At 37.3% G+C, this 16,965-nt stretch overlaps 2 protein-coding genes across 9 annotated transcripts in view; one reads left to right on the top strand and one right to left on the bottom strand.

The window, feature by feature from the left end:
* Window positions 1-3,085, top strand: part of dlg3 (discs, large homolog 3 (Drosophila)) — a 113,986-nt gene extending 110,901 nt beyond the window's left edge. For 3 of the 8 annotated variants that reach the window (XM_067387243.1, XM_067387267.1, XM_067387259.1), the window contains one exon: window positions 90-3,084. In XM_067387243.1, the coding sequence (XP_067243344.1) occupies window positions 90-196 (107 nt within the window). In that variant the 3' untranslated portion in view covers window positions 197-3,084. Of the gene's footprint in view, window positions 1-89 lie in introns of all 8 variants that reach the window. The other 5 variants (XM_067387301.1, XM_067387251.1, XM_067387275.1 and 2 more) reach the window with 3 other exon arrangements.
* A 158-nt stretch (window positions 3,086-3,243) lies between these two features.
* On the bottom strand, window positions 3,244-15,713 carry tex11 (testis expressed 11). The gene is made up of 29 exons (XM_067387313.1): window positions 15,686-15,713; window positions 15,333-15,448; window positions 15,088-15,172; window positions 14,825-14,904; window positions 12,846-12,926; window positions 12,575-12,694; window positions 12,320-12,400; window positions 12,108-12,193; window positions 11,531-11,588; window positions 11,161-11,256; window positions 10,993-11,074; window positions 10,825-10,903; window positions 10,577-10,728; window positions 9,588-9,673; window positions 8,707-8,844; window positions 8,498-8,600; window positions 7,677-7,801; window positions 7,428-7,513; window positions 7,287-7,340; window positions 7,163-7,203; window positions 7,011-7,088; window positions 6,856-6,926; window positions 6,603-6,719; window positions 5,392-5,464; window positions 5,133-5,282; window positions 4,530-4,638; window positions 4,290-4,410; window positions 3,769-3,936; window positions 3,244-3,394 (listed from the first exon to the last, which is right to left on the bottom strand). The coding sequence occupies exons 1-29, from the start codon at window positions 15,711-15,713 to the stop codon at window positions 3,323-3,325; spliced, it is 2,736 nt and encodes a 911-aa protein (XP_067243414.1). The 3' UTR covers window positions 3,244-3,322.
* Window positions 15,714-16,965: the final 1,252 nt, after the last annotated feature.

The following is a 16,965-nucleotide window of genomic DNA, read 5'->3' as shown; positions in this document are numbered from 1 at the left end:
CTTTTAGTCCAGCCGCTCTGTTACTGTTTAACAACAGTTATGTGTACAGTAGTATGATTATTGCTCTCTCTCTCTCTCTCTCTCTACAGCCATAGTCCAGGGTGACTCACTAGATGAGATCTATAATAAAATCAAGCTGATCATAGAGGAGCAGTCAGGCCCTTACATCTGGATCCCATCCGCAGAGAAGCTCTGAGCTCGCCGACTCCACGGAGCCCCCCCGCCTGACCCCTACGCCCACTTCCACCCGACACCTTTCCTTCCCTTTCACTGATATGTTTCATATCAAGTTTTAGTGTCATCATTATGTTACCCTCAAATGAAAAACGTCTTATCACCATTACTGTGACTGTGCACACCCCTGCATGAGTTTCTCAGCAATTCCATTCAAGATTGGAAATGCCATTCCTAAAGAAATTTTTTGTCATGTAAAACAAAAAAGGGAAACCTGAGCGAATCCTTTCAAGTTTCGGACGGACTCGATGATGATGATGAGAATGTCTTACCGAAGCGAGAACGGGGAGCCGGGGAGTCGGAGATGGAGACACGAGCGGAAACCTTGTATATGTTCATTCGGTTTCATTGAAAAAGACTGTGCGAATGCTGTGCGAGGTTTTCTACGAGGACTAGATACAAATCAAGCCTGCTGATGGTACCGTCACTGCTCCTGTTTCTAAGCGGAGAAACTTCAAAACTGATGGCGATCTTCAGTACTCACAAACCAGCTCGCATTATTCGATCGGCTGCCTGGCCGTTCGTATGGCGACACGGTCGGAGACAGAACAAAATGGAAAACGGGGTTTGAGTCTATACGTTTATATTACAGACATCACGCGGAAAATCAAAATCATACGGAGAGATTTTATTACATACTACGAAATGATACGGTACACATTTTACACTTCACTAGAATTGTCTACTTGGAGGGCTGTTAGATTTCATTTACTTGTCTTTGGGTTTTTGTGTTCTTTCTTTCTTGTGGTTTTAGCTGCTCTGTATTAAAGATGGGGGTAGAGAGGTGTAACTGGGCTCTCTGCAGAGCACCAAACTGCCTTACGATGAATAAACGCTTCTGTAAAATTCCTGTCAATCGTTGGGGGGAATGACACTATTCAACCTATCAGTGCTTAGCGGGAGACTCGATTTTAGTGCTATTTGTGAGTTTCCCATCATCTTATTGGAGGCCTAACTTGTGAGTGCAATAGACTTAAGTGTCTTACCTCTGTGAAATCCTTTTTTGCGAATCTTTTGTTTGTCTTAAGCAAAATCCAATTTTGGCCACCATTGGAGTTGTTGAAAAAGCAGACAGCCCATTTGCACTTCCTCTGCCTACCATGACTATATTCTCTTCAGACTGAACGGTAACAAGGTACTGTCCTGTTAGCTGCCCTGGATCGCAGCCTTAAAACGGGTAGAATCAAGACAATAATTGTATTGGATGTCCTTCTTGATATTAAAGCGTTAGTGGAGCCTGAAATTGACCGTTTTCCCCAGAACTCGACGATGGTTTGATTAAATCTGTTCTTTGCTATGACAGCTTTTAAACCATTTTTTTTCTTCTTTATTTCCGGGCTGATGTTTACTCCACTGTGTTGAGCCTTGTGCTGGGGCGAGCTTGGCGAGCTCAGGAATCTGATGGATAACTATTTTTTTTTTAAGGCGACAAAAGGGCCGCATCATGTTGTGATCGAGTAGAACTCAAAGGGATGATTTCCTCTCCTCTAACTGAATACCCAGACATGCTGATATATTATACTTGTGTATTCTAAATATTTAGTCCTTTTTTATTTGAAATACTTTGTAAGCACTATGTCTGTGGTTGCCCTTGGGTTCAGCCGGAGATAGCGGGATCGGGATGAAACGGAATGGTGCTCAAGGATACAGAAGTACAGTACTTCCTTCGATCTCTTTGCTCCCTCAAGAAGGCCATTCTTTCTTTCTGTATTGAGGAGTCTGGATCCCGCGGAAAGCGAGGGATGTTCCTGGGCCCACTCTCACCCCCTGCCCCGCAGGCATTTTCTAAACAGGTGTGCTCACCTGCCAAGCGTCTCTGCGAAATCAGCTGTCATACCTGTGTCAAAACCAGAGTTCAGGGAATAATCGAAGGGAACAGAGCCATTTATAAACTGCTTACAGACTGTTTTAATGGGTATGATAGCTGTAAAGTGTAAATATCCCCCCTCACTTGTGCTTCATGCATGTGTGATTACAACTGGGACAAACATGTTTTATAAATCACAAATGTCAGGTAAGTAAACTTTGAATTTATTCTGAGATTAATTTCCATACAAATGTGCCGTAACGTTGGTATTTCTCGATAGAAAAAAATATCTACAGCTGCCTATCAGAACATTTTTTTTTTTTTTTTTTAGTGAGTCGGGAACCAGCTTCCCTACAATACGGCCTGTCTACTTGTGATATCTTGTGGAACTTGTCTGAGTGTATAGATGAAAAACAAATGTAAAAATATATATAAAAAGACATGCAGACAGCAACCCGTAGAGTGATATTAAAGTATACCAGGAGCATAAATTACTCATTTAGCATAGATCTGGTCCTCCAAGGTGACTAGCGGGAAAGCAGCTGACCGTTCGCACCATTGATGCTGGTCAGCCGTGTTGGTGAAGCCCAAAGAATTTGATTTCATTGTACTATATTTCTAATGAAGTGGATTGAATCAGAGCAGCTCTGGAGTACTAATGAGGGTCTCTGCTCCGGCAGGCGTGAGCGTGAAATGGGGAGGGAAGGGGTCTGGTTTGTCTTTTTGAGTGATTATGAGTTTTTGATGTGACGGCACACCTGTGCAGTAAGTGCTTGCAAATATGAACCCTTTGATTGTATAGTAGTGTCCTCCCCATGATTACAGGTGGTTCAACCTATCAGGACACAAGGAAAACCGCTCTTTTATATCCTGGTCAGGAGGGAACACAGTCCTACCAATTATTCATTTTTGTTTTCTTTTGTTTTCTTTTCTTTTTTGGACTGGACAAGAGTTTATTTGTTTGGAAATAAACTATGTGACTCTGTTACGATTTCAATGCATGCATTTTTTATTTGTTTTGTATCGCAATGCAGATGTTTTTGACTTGAACTAGTCAACCAAGGACAACTCAAACAGATAACCGGATGACAGGTAATAAAATAATACTGCCAAAAAATATATTTCAGATTAAATGAATACAAGAAATTCTATTTTTTAAAAAAAAATCATAACTGTACGAACAAACCCTTGGATCTCTTAGCTTGCACAGAAATTCACACTACATATTAAACACGTGCCGTTAGACCTGAGATCTCCATCTGCGACTGAACCTGCCATCATTCATTCCTCAATAATGAGATTCTTCTTTGCTTTATCCAGCCTGTCCAACACCTCACTGTACAGACCCGCCATCTGGGGAGTCACATTTCATGTATTTTATTCACACCTTGCTGCGTTTTCTTTTACCAAACAACATGAGCGAAATGTTTTTAATGAATATTATCTTGTGAATTCCTGGAACTCGGATGCTGAATTAATTATTGCCAAATGACACGTTTAAACTGTAATAGCTGAACTAAACCTCCCTATTGTATGCTGCTTTAACTACCTACCTACATAGCTGTAACTACCCCTGCTGCTCTAATTAAACCTCCAACTGAGGTGACAAAAAAACCCAGCTTGCACACCTGACTTCAGGCAAGAAGAAAATGAAAATGACATCCGTTGCCTTGGGTCGAGTGCTCAAACAGCTGTAGGGAGGCAACATTCGCCTCCTGCTGTGTTACCTGAGTCTGATAGCTGTCCTGCAAGGAGCCCAGGTGCCGCAGGAAGCTCATTCCCAGCCCGCACCACCTCTCGGCCTCAGGGTACTGGGCCAGACTGTACAGCAGGATTCCCGTATTCCACGCTCGGGTCAGCAACCACAGGATCTCCAGCTCTGGAAAGTCCTCGGGCTGTGCGAGAAGATAAGACATCCGTTTGTGACAGTTCAGATGGAGGAATTAGATACTTAAGTTTAAACATTATAATAATAGCTTCAATTTTATATCGAGTGTGTCGTGAAGGTCACAAATTTAGAAGTCCACCCTGATGCTTAGGCAATTTTTCTGGAACGCTAGTCCAAGATAAAGGATACAGGCGAGATTTTCAAATTAGCATCCAAATTGGCAGGAAGAGGCTGTTGAATGGAGCATCTGCTAACTGAGGCATAACTAAAAGCCCATTGACAGAAACAGGAGATTCTTTCAAAGATGGGGATAATTGCGGGGCGAATGTGACGGCTGCTGAGTCAACGTAACCAACTCACTGCGGAGGCTATGATGGAAAGAGCTTGCTCATAGTAGCTCCACACTTCCTCCAACACGCAGGGCTGCACCTCGGACACACCGCTTGGCAGGGTCAGCTGAATCAGGCTGTGTAAACAGTTACTGTGACACACACACATATGTGTAAGCTGTCTGTCAAATGAGGAACAATTTGATGTCTTTTGTTCTCTATCAGTGTGGTAACATCATTGTGTAAGTATCAAACGCTCCGCTAGTCTGACCTGCAGCGTGTGAGGTCGGCCTGTGGTTGTTTTCTGTGTAGAGACAGGGCGATCCTCAGTGCCTTCTTACACAGAACGGGGAAATGGGCTGGTGGTTCCATCGCCAGGACTGTAGACACAAAGTACAGGACCATCAGAGCTTATATTGTCCTTTTGTACTCTACCGTTCCAAAGTTTGGGGTTGGTATAACCAAGGCTGCATTTATTTGATCAAAAATACAGTAAAACAGTAGTATTGTGAAATGATATTACAATTTAAAAGAACTGTTTTCTATTAGAATATATTTTAAGATGTAATTTATTCCTGTGATGGCAAAGCTGAATTTTCAGCATCATTACTCCAGTCTTCAGTGTCACATGATCCTTTAAAAATCATTCTAATATGCTGATTTGGTGCTCGAGAAAGATATTGTATTTGTATTATCAATGTAAAACAGCATTTATTTGAAATAGAAATCTTTTATATCATAATAAAAGTTTGATCAATTTAACGTATCCTTGCTGAATACAAGTATTAATTTCTTTAAAAAAAAAAAAAAAAAACTTAGTGACCCCAAACTTTTGAAAGGTTTTGAATTTCAGATTATGGTTCAAGAAGCTGACCTGCGATCATTTCTAACAGCTTGGTCTCAATGTGATCCAGCTCCAAAATTGATTCAAGGACAGATTCAAGCTTGGCATCATTTAATTTGGCCCGGGCTTCAAACTCATAGAGCAGCAATAATGTGTCTGTTTTGTCTTTAGGGGAAGTGCCTAAATGAGGAAAGAAAGTACCAAAATTCTTACGATCCTTGTTATTCAGGAAAAACTGGAATAAATTAATTCTGCATTTTTAAAAGAATAAAAATAGTAAATGTGACACCTGATGCTTTGATGGTCGTCCAGATCTCTTTACAGAGCTGGATGTGCTCCAGAGTCTGGGTCAGCAGCTCGGTCTGAAAGCACAGCAGATATTATACACTGCGCCCTCTGCTGGTTAGTCGTGGTAATAATCAGAACATATGGAGAAGTGTGTTTTTTAACCCTTCTAAGTCTCCCATATTTGCTCTTCTGCTTGAAATTATAGCAAAAGTGCTTGCAAATCTAGGGCTGTCAATATATTAATAATAGTGTTACTTTTGTCATTTTTTTGTTTTGTAATAATATTTTTATGTACATATTAAATATTGTAATTTTGCAGCCCCCTAGAACAGTCGTTCTCCCACTAGGCCTCGACACACTTCTTAAAATATTAAAATCAGCTAGAGCAACTAAAAATCAAGATATTACTTATTTTAATACAACAACTCAACAACTGTTTTTATTTTCTTTGAAGAATCAGATCAATTTCTTTGAAGAATCAGATTTCTAGACCTGGAAAAATCATGTAAATTAATAGATTGGGTAAAAAAAAAAAATATTAGGTAGAACTGAAAAAAAAAAAAGTTATATATATATATATATATATATATTACAGTCAAGCCAAAATTTCTTCAGACACCTTGAACATTTCATTCATTAATACAGTTTATTCACTATAGTTTACATTTTTTTTAATAAAATATGACAAAATCTCAGAGATAAACTGTGTCTGCAAAAATGTAATTATGTCAGATAACATTTAAGCAAAACATGGACAGGTCAAAGTGTCAGAAATTTTTTGGGTTCCAAATATTTATCTACTTTACTGGTAGTCCACTGTATGAAGAATTTTTGGGTATAATATGTCACAGTTTACTTTATTTTGCTATCTTCACTCACATATGTCCTGTACCCACTAGTAAAAATATATCAAAAAAGTCTGAATAATTTTTGGTTTGGTTTGACAGTATATATATATATATATATATATATATATATATATATATATATATATATATATATATATATATATATATATATTAAATCCTTATTTTCCCAGTCCTTAACCTGTATGTCATGAACAACTGGAAAAGTCACTGGTTAAAAAGAGTTTTTTGTAATCCTAACATTTTCCATCATGTCCTTACAAAGCAAGCAAAATGCCTCTCACCTACTGGTTAATGTTTAGTCAGGTGAAAATGATGAACTGCTAAAAATGAATGTGTGATCCACCTGTTGCTCAGTGTGATCAGAGCTCCTGCAGATCTCCAGAGAGGCAGCAACAGCCATCAGCAGACACGTCTTCTGCCCCATCAACACAGCTCGGTCTGGGACACACAGCTGTGACAGCTGCTCAGACAGACAGCACATCAGACATCACACTTTAACTACACCCAACTAAAGCTGCAGTGTCAGCATGTGGATTCATCTTAAGATGATTAGGAACTAGCCTACAGCTTCTAAGAGAAACTGTACTTGAACTTACCTGGAAGGAGAGAAGAAAGAAATCCCTCATCCTCATAGGACTGTGCTCACACTGCAGGGCTGAGTTCCACGCTGAGAGACAACACATACACAACCAATCAAACAGAGCCACCAAATAGTCAAATGTGTCTCAACAGTTGGAGGTTTAATAAGCACCGATTCTCCTGAACCAGTTGGCCTCTTCTGCTCCCTGGCCTCCTTGATTACGGCTGATTTGGGATACTTTCTGAAGAGCTGTAAATGGAATATGCATAAATCAATGCAGAGAAAAATAACAGACTGCAATGAAAGATTATGGTTAAACATACCTGTCCTTAGGTATGACAAGAGGGTATCCAAATTGGCATTCCTGTTTTAATAACAGATAAGAGTGTGACGTACAGAGGCGCAGCTTTGCTGAATGTCAGATTTCTGCACCATTGATCCACTAACCTGTTTTCCTCACTGGTGTTTTCCATTGTTGAAAGAACAAGTCGTACTAAACACCTAAGGAAGAAAGATGATGTTTCTGTAGCAGAGATACTTGATAGTTGTGCTCACTGATATAAAGCTCACAGTGAATGTGTGACTGACCTCAAGGCAGTGAGGATTTGAGCAACATCTTGTGAGTGTTCACACAGACTCTCTAGGGCTTTGATGGCTGTTTCCTGCTGCTCATGCTGTGGTGAAAAATCATTGATGAAGTACATCGGAGGTATCAGCAATTATGTGGCATATTAACCTCCCCAAATTCACAGTTACTGCTGTCTTGAACCATTATTGTGGAGGAATATAAAGGATCAATAGCGAGAGAAAAGTCTCATCTGGTATAATATAATCAACCTCAAGGGCGATCTGCACTGCCAGGCTGAGGAGGTTTGCTGCAGCGTTCTCGGTCACTAGCAGTCTGTCCTCACTGGTGACTGGAGTCTGAGCCAGAGCGCCAATCTCTCTCAGAGCCACAGCAGCTTATTCACACACATTACAGACAGACATTTACATCAAAAATCATTTTATAGTGATTTCTGGGTCTAACTTCCATTTATATACTACTGTTCAAATGTTTAGGGTGGTTAGGATATTTTTTTATTTCATTTCATTGATTTCTATTTTAATATATAATTTTCAGCACCATTACTCCAGTTTTCAGTGTCACATGATCCTTCAGAAATCATTCTAACATGCTGATTTGATGCTCAAGAAACATTTATTATTATTATTATTATTAATGTTGAAAGCAGTTGTACTACTTAATATTTTTTGAAACCATGATACATTTTTTTCAGGATTCTTTGATGAATAGAAAATTCAAAAGAACAGCATTTGTTTATAAATAGAAATGTATAACATTATATATATATATTTACCACCTTTTAAAAAAGTTAAAAAAGTTTGGCCCCAAACTTTTGAATTGTAGTGTATGTTAGGTATCATAAGTATGATTATACATATTGTACAAATGAAAAAATAAATTAAAATAAATAAAAAACAGGTATTCTAAATATGTACAAAGATCAATTTGCACCAGATTAATTCCAGAAGAATTTAAGATTTCATTAATTTACATGACCTTTTCAGGCTCCCTAATATTTATAGGGTGTGCATAATTATTTGAACCCTGGCTATTTTACATTGAGACACTTAATTTTTATCATTTCCATTACCTTTCTCAGCATTGTTCATCAGGACAGCGATCTTGTAGATGTTGAACTGTGTGAAAATGTTGTTTGGATCAATCCTTGTTGCCTCTTCTACAGCCTCTTTGGCCTTCAACAAGATTTGAATAATGTGCCAATTTTACAACAAACATGCATGTACTGAACACAAACTTTTGTGCATGTAATGAGATGTCCTTCATTATTTTGCCATCTACCTTGTCAAGTTGTTGCAGCTGCAGGAAACAGGAGGATCGGTTTCTTTGCAGCTTAGCGAGGTTGGGATCCAACTCACCTGCTTTGTAGAAACTCAGTGAGTAGTTATACCACTGCAGAGCTTCAGAATAGTTCTTGGCCTATAGAAGACAACAAACATGACAGCTGTTTAACAGAACTCACAACTACTTGATTCACGGTGGAACCATAATGTATCCATAACTTACGATCTATTAGCCGCTAACTACAAAAACAGAAAACGCAGTAAATGGTAAAACTATTTGTGCTTTGAACTAGCATGTTTATAATAATGATAATAAATTAAATTAATGTGATAATAAATACTAGTTTGTGATATAAAGCAGCATAGCGGACTGTTTCTGTACAGGTAAAATAATTGCAAATGAATAACTCTGGAAGCCTCGTACATTCAAGTTCTTATGCTCTTACATTAAAAATGAGGTGGATATAAAGAAAAAATACACCCCACATAAAAACACACATTTTCTTTACTGATTGCAGGGGAAATCTTTTTATACACTCTACCAAAAAAGTTTGGATTCAGTAAGATTTCTTTAAAAAAGACATGGTTTCCATAAAAATATTAAGCAGCAAAACTGTTTTCAATATTGATGATAATAAGAAATGCAGCCTTGGTGAGCGTTTTAAAAAATCTTACTGACCCTGAACTTTTTAATGTTAGTGTATGGTAAAATGCTTTAAATGGATATAATAGCACTCTGATTAGTAGTTATTCAAAATATTTATTCTTTTTTTTTTTTTTTAATAGACAGTTTCAAAATCCAATTGTGATAAAGCAAAGTAAATAAACAACTATGCACAGGGACAGGAGAGGTGTACGTATTAAACATGTGAAACTTACTTCAAAGTTCTTAAAAGCTCTATCCCACAGCAGAATGTGGAGAGATGATTGAGTCTGTGGTGTTAGCTGTTTTCCAGTGTAATGTCCTAGAAAACAGTAAGTAAACACACAATTCAGTACGAATTGTTTAAAGGGGACCTATAATGCCTCTTTTACAAGATGTAATATAAGTCTCTGTTGTCACCAGAATGTGTCTGTGAATTTTAAGCTAAAAATCATTTATTATAGCTTGACAAATTTGCCCCTATTTGGGTGTGAGCAAAAATACAGTTTCTCTGTGTGTCCCTTTAAATGCAAATGAGCTTTAACAGCTCACGCTTCAGTTGCTCAACAACAACAAATCTGGAGAATCTCACACAGCCAAAATGAGGATTGTCAGTAACAGTATTCAGCCTTACATTGTTCAAGTCGGACACTGATGGAGAGACTCAGGAAGACGTTACAACTTTTAGAATGCAACTGGACGTTTCTGAATGCTTAGTGGATAAATTTATGTAGTTGTAATGGAGTTGATTCAAATCATTGACTAGCATGTGCCATCATGTTAATCTTTTGTGCAAGTCCAGCATTGAATTGACCCCCATTTGTGAAGCAGTCCAGCGTAAAATGATGGAATGGCAACAACACTCTACTACAACAACTCTTCCTCTTCTCTCAAGCAGCCCAACATGGCCTCACCCCCTTTGGTGTGTGTTCTCGGGGGCAGGGTTTATGTAAATTTTAGGGTTAGTGATGTCACTAACCCCAGAAGAAGCTTGTTGTAGTCCCTAACAGCCATTTGTTGTAGTCCTTAATTCTTTAAAAGAAAATAACTCCTTTTGCATTGAACGTTGAGCGTCATAACTTTGCAGATGTTGTTTAAACTCAAACAGCAACATTACACACTAACTAAAGTTAAAAAAGTGAAATCATAATCAACCACCCCTTTAATAGAACAACATGAAACACATTCTTGGTGACAAACAAACAAAATAATGAGTTTTAATAACCATTGATAGCATCCTCAATCTTCTGCTTGGCCAGCAGCTCTTTGTCCCGCTGCAGCAGTAGCTCTATATGCATGAGCAGAGCAGAGCCCAGTTCAGGAGACGACTCAAAGTGCTGACAAACCCTCTTCAGGAAGTCAAAGGCCAGAGCCTCCCTGAAACAACAACATGTTCCAGTAATGCCTGGCCTCTGAAGTGCAGATTTCAAGTAGATTTTTTGGTTGCCTGTTTAGAAAGATGAGAGGTCATACCTGTTCTCGTCCACGAGTAGTTTTACTGTGCTCAAGCACACTTCCAGTGGAACCTCACAGTCCAGTAACTCTGACAGCCCTGACAAGACGTGGGAAAGGAAGGGAAACTTTTGCGGGGTGGAAAAAATACTATCCACAAACTGATTTCAGTAGAATAACTGGGCTCACCAGATTTTACTGCATCATCTGGGCTACTGCTTTTCACTAAGATACGGATCTTTAGGTAGAGGCCTGACAACTGCATATGCTCCTGAAAAGAAAATGAAAAGGCCAAATGTAAAAACAGCCAAATCTGGTCTACTTTGACAAGATCTGGTTGCACTAGGAATGCTTTACCTTATTAGCCAAGCTCACAGCATGAATAGCTTTCTCCAGGTGCTTTTGACAGTCCCACTCCAAATAAACTGTTGCAAGAAGTCTCAAGACTTTGGCCTGAAGGAATGAGAAATAAGATTGCAAAGCATTCAATTAAAACAAAAAAGACCACACTGAAAATCTGGGATTCAAATTTCAATATAAATATTAAAATAAACAGACAGTTCTAGAATTTGGACTAAGTAGAGTTTGTGAATAAGTTAGTAAATTTAATTGACATTTTTTACTCAATTTATTATGCTGTTGATATCGTTTGTAATAAGAAAAAATATCACATTTTTCTAAATGCAACATTTTCATTACTGGTCTCAGATTTTTTGTACTTTCTTACTTGCATCTCTGATCCTGGCGAGTATTTCACATTCATCTTTCCTATATCATAACTTTGGCTGAAATGCAGAATAAGTATATGTTAAGTGACATGGAAACATGGAAAAATGTCTTAATAGTGTCAATACTTTTACACCACTTCAATTACATTAATACTAATTATATTGAAGTATTACAAAAGTTTGGGGTCAGTAAGATATTTATGAAAGGAATTAACACTTTTATTCAGCAAGGATGCATTAAATTGATCACGTGACAGTACAGATATTTATATTGAACAAAATGTTTCTATTTCAAATAAATGCTGTTCTTTAGCACTTTCTATTGATCAAAAAAGTATGTTTCCAAAAAATATATTATGCAATACAACCATTTTTAACATTGATAATAACAATAAATGCTTTTCGAGCATTCAGGCTTGTCATCACAGGAGTTATTTTAAATTGTAATATCATTTTACAATATTACTTTTTTTTTTCTGTATTTTTATACTGTTTATGCTACATTTCTTTCCAAAATATAAAAAAATCATACCAATCCCAAACTTTTGAACAGTAATGAATTAAAGAGATCCTTACCTGAGCCAAAATGTGCTCTCTTCATGCTTTCCCTGACTGCAAGTGTCGACCCCAAAGTTGTAACAGATGAGAGAGAGATAGCCAGTCTAAAAAAGATTTCACAAAAAGTGTTTTTTTATTTCCTTTTTATAGTCAGCATTTTCAAAATCTCTCTAAAATCAGAATAAACCAATGACACCACTAAACATGCTGTGAAACAACAGTTTGACCACCTCTTTAGGGACACGGAGAAGCATTTCTTTACATCGCTGTATGCACGACACTGCCTCCTGATGTTGCTCTTGAGAAACTGCCTATACAGAATAATACACACACAATATAACTTAAATTTGGGAAAAAAAGGTAAATATATTTGTGTAACTTTAAAAAAAAGAAGAAGAAGAACCCCTAAACTCTCTCAAAGAATAATTATACGCATAAAGTTTAGGCTTCATAGTCACTGCACATGCTAAGCAATCACTGCTCACAGATTCAGCTTGGTAAGACAAAACCCGCAGCAAGTCTTTCTCTATGTCTCCCTTTGGTGTGTTTATATCTTCTGCACAATCTCCATGGGAAGTTAGTCTGCTGTAAAGAGTCTCCAGGCTCTGTGAAAGTAACATATTCTTTGTTTCTTGTTCTTAAAAGTCACTAGAAATGATTCATATTCCAGTATTTCCAATGCTCCTATATTGAATGACTATATCTTTTTCATTTTTGGCATACATGTAATATCTATTTCTTTGCATTCATACATACATTGACAGCCATGCTCAAAAAAACATCAGCAAGTTTGGGTTGTTTACAATCAAGCCATGTTCTCCCTGTTTTGCTGGCCATCTGATGAACAGAGATTTCAGTTTTAGTAAAATATGGCAGGAACATGCACAAGGGATAGAAATGAACAAATCTAATGTGCCTTAAAGGATTAGTCCACTTTCAAATAAAATTTTCCTGATAATTTACTCAACCCCATGTCATCCAAGATGTTCATGTCCTTCTTTCTTCAGTCGAAAAGAAATTAAGGTTTTTGAGGAAAACATTCCAGTATTATTCTCCTTATAGTGGACTTCAATGGTCTCCAAACGGTTGAAGGTCAAAATTACAGTTTCAGTGTAGCTTCAAAGAGCTTAAAATGATACCAGACGAGGAATAAGAATCTTATCTAGTGAAAAAATCAGTCATTTGCGAAAAAAAATTAAATGTATATGCTTTATATAAACAAATGATCGCCTTCCAAGTGGTTCCGCCAAAACCGCACTTTTGTATCTACTTAAAGAAAAAATGGAACTGACGCTGCGTTCATTCCATAAGTTGAATAGGGAAGGCGTAGGACATACAGCGTAAGCTTTTTGAAGAATACCAAAGTGCGGTTTTGGCGGAACCACTTGGAAGGCGGTCATTTGTTTATATAAAGCATATACATTTAATTTTTTTTCGAAAATGACTGATTGTTTCACTAGATAAGATCCTTATTCCTCGTCTGGTATCATTTTAAGCCCTTTGAAGCTGCACTGAAACTGTAATTTTGACCTTCAACATTGAAGTCCACTATAAGGAGAATAATCCTAGAATGTTTTCCTCAAAAACTTTAAAGGTGCCCTAGAACTTTTTTTTAAAAGATGTATTATAAGTCTAAGGTGTCCCCTGAATGTGTCTGTGAAGTTTCAGCTCAAAATACCCCATAGATTTTTTTTAATTCATTTTTTTAACTGCCTATTTTGGGGCATAATTCGAAATGAGCCGATTCAGGGTGTGTGGCCCTTTAAATCTCGTGCTCCACGCCCACGGAGCTCGCGTTTGCCTTAAACAACATAAAAAAAAAGTTCAAACAGCTAATATAACCCTCAAAATGGATCTTTACAAAGTGTTCGTCATGCAGCATGTCTAATCGCGTAAGTACAGTGTTTATTTGGATGTTTACATTTGATTCTGAATAAGTTTGAGGCTATATGCTCTGTGGCTAATGGCTAATGCTACACTGTTGGAGAGATTTATAAAGAATGAAGTTGTGTTTATTTTCATTTGAAAATAGCGACGGCTCTTGTCTGTCTCCGTGAATACAGTAATAAACGATGGTAACTTTAACCACATTTAACAGTACATTAGCAACATGCTAACGAAACATTTAGAAAGACAATTTACAAATATCACTAAAAATATCATGTAATCATGGATCATGTCAGTTATTATTGCTCCATCTGCCATTTTTCGCTATTGTCCTTGCTTGCTTACCTAGTCTGATGATTCAGCTGTGCACAGATCCAGTCGTTCTGCCCTTGTCTAATGCCTTTCATAATGTTGGGAATATGGGCTGGCATATGCAAATATTGGGGCGTACACCCCGACTGTTACGTAACAGTCGGTGTTATGTTGAGATTCACCTGTTCTTCGGAGGTCTTTAAACAAATGAGATTTCTATAAGAAGGAGGAAACAATGGAGTTTGAGACTCACTGTATGTCATTTCCATGTACTGAACTCTTGTTATTTAACTATGCCGAGATAAATTCAATTTTTGAATCTAGGGCACCTTTAATTTCTTTTCGACTGAAGAAAAAAGGACATGGACATCTTGGATGACATGGGGGTGAGTAAATTACCAGGAAAATTTTATTTGAAAGTGAACTAATCCTTTAACCTGAACCCCTTCATCACCGTCTTATGCATGGATGTTAAATTAGTATGAGCTAAATAAATAAAACTGCTGGAAATAGTAAGCAAAAATCATTTCACTAACCAGTATCTGCTTGCGAACAATATTCTCTGATGGGTTTTCAGGCTCGCATGAATACAGAAGACTGCATGCCACATGACGCACTGAAATATGAGTTTGTAGTGTATCAAATAACTAATTGACATCTGTGTAAACATCTGGGGTTAAACTTTCTTTTGTAAGTATGTTAGGAAACAAAATAATATCTATATCAGTAACAGAAAACAGACTGACTGAGTGATTGGCACCAAAATACATAACAGACAGACAGACAGACAGAAAGAGACCTTTGGCCTTTTGCTCTTCTGTAATAGTTGAGCCAACACGTTTGGTCACAGCCCAGTTCCACAATTGTATGGCGATTTCCTCCAACTACAAAAAATAATATATTTTTTAAATTAATTATATAAGCATATTTACCTATATATCGATATAAGCTATTTGTTGACATAAAAAGAAAAAAATGTTAGTGATAGTGACAAAACAATAACACATGATCTCCAAGGGCTCAACTGAGCTTGTTTTTGCACACCTGTGAATCCTGAAGTTTTGCTGCTCCATCTAGAGTTAAAATTTCTTTGAAGAGCGACTCAATCACTTCATCTGAATGTGAATCGCTCCGTCTGTGGAGGAGCTCTTCAGACAGGTCTGTGAAAGACACCCAGTCAGTTTTCAAACACGAAACAGCTTTATATACTTCACATATCACTTCTTGACAAGGTAAGCTGAACTAATTCAAATAGATAATACTAAAAATTACTAATAAGATCCATAAAAGATTAATTATTTTGTAGACCTGCATAATAGCTTGTCCCTCACGTAACGTTAGCTAACTAACGTTAACGTTACCACCAATCTTCCTATTACCAAAGAATACATTCTTACTTTTTACATCGACTGCAAACTGCTCCATATTACGGTGAGTTTTGTGTATTTTAATACACAAGTCGAGTAACGTTACTTAATTTTAAACTACCGAATATATTTGTGACAGAAAAGCGCCTCTCGCGACCATCCACCGCCAAAACACGCGCGAGGACATGCAGTCTGAATGTAATACTGCTGTATGGCCGCAAGGTGGTGTCTCACACACGGCTATGTATAATTCTGCTCTGCTTCAAATCTTTCATAATCAGATTTAAGCAGCTTTATTGGCGTGGTATCATTGCTACAACAATAAAGTTATTTAGTAACATCTTAGATTACAATTTGCTCTGTACAGATAGTGAATAATATAAATTACAATGTAAAGGTCTCAAAAATAAGCAGTCTAAGTAATCATTTCAGATGAACAACTGCTCTTTTCAAGTGTACATGCTGATATATATCTAGAATTCTCAACTCACTCATGTTGAAAGGTTTGGACCTATTGGTATAATAGCATTGTTTAAGCATGATAGTCATCACCTTGTGGTAGTTTGAACCTCATTCACCCCAAAGAAAGCATGCGTTGATGATAATGCTGTGTAGTTTTTGTTTTAACAGGGGAGGTCATTGTTGAGCTGAAGGAAAGAGCTCAAGCTGCATACACAGAATCGGCTGTGAAGTCTCTTATTGTGTTCACTGCACTAGATTCAAAAATAAGATGTCTTAAAAGCCCACTCCTCTCAGTGCACGGCTTCCAGCAATTGTTTCTGCCTGAGTCTTATCTAGCCGCCATGCTGGCCTGAGGGAAATGTGTGATCAGTTCAGAAGGCCTGATTGCACAGGAGAAAGAAAAAACAAACATGATCCTTATGACATGTGGTCAGAGAGATGCACACAAGATTTCCTAAAGTCTGCTACATAAATAATATTAAAATAATAATACACAGACATATTTATACGTTTGCGCCAAATTTAAAAATACTTCACCTCACAGTTCTACTTGGGTTAGAAAGGTCGTTATTGCTAGCTATTTTGTATGTATAAATATTATTTTGTAGTAGATGAAAAAATACCTAAAACAAAAAATATCTCTGCTGCCAAACCAGAAAAAAATCACCAGAAGTTTCTTGGCTATAACTAGATTTTCCTCAAATGTACTTATAATTATTAATATTATTTGGTTACAATTTAGATCAGGGTCCAAATCTACTTTTGCCTCAACAAACTCCTAATTACTGCTTATTAATAGTTAGTAAGGTCATTAAAGGGTTAGTTCATCCAAAAATGAAAATAATGTA

Source organism: Chanodichthys erythropterus, chromosome 1 (genome assembly GCF_024489055.1).
Source record: "Chanodichthys erythropterus isolate Z2021 chromosome 1, ASM2448905v1, whole genome shotgun sequence".
Lineage (NCBI taxonomy): Eukaryota > Metazoa > Chordata > Actinopteri > Cypriniformes > Xenocyprididae > Chanodichthys > Chanodichthys erythropterus.
The sequence above is the reverse complement of the archived record's forward strand: the minus strand, read 5'-3'. Positions and strand labels throughout refer to the sequence as shown.

What these genes read in the sequence shown, in the direction of transcription:
- tex11 (XM_067387313.1), bottom strand. Translation starts at nt 15,713, where the DNA reads ATGGAGCAGTTTGCAGTCGATGTAAAAA. An exon ending in CTGTGAGCTTGGCTAATAAG is followed by an intron (nt 11,075 to 11,160) that starts GTAAAGCATTCC and finishes TTTTCTTTTCAG; the next exon opens with GAGCATATGCAGTTGTCAGG. An exon ending in GAGCTTTTAAGAACTTTGAA is followed by an intron (nt 8,845 to 9,587) that starts GTAAGTTTCACA and finishes TGTCTTCTATAG; the next exon opens with GCCAAGAACTATTCTGAAGC.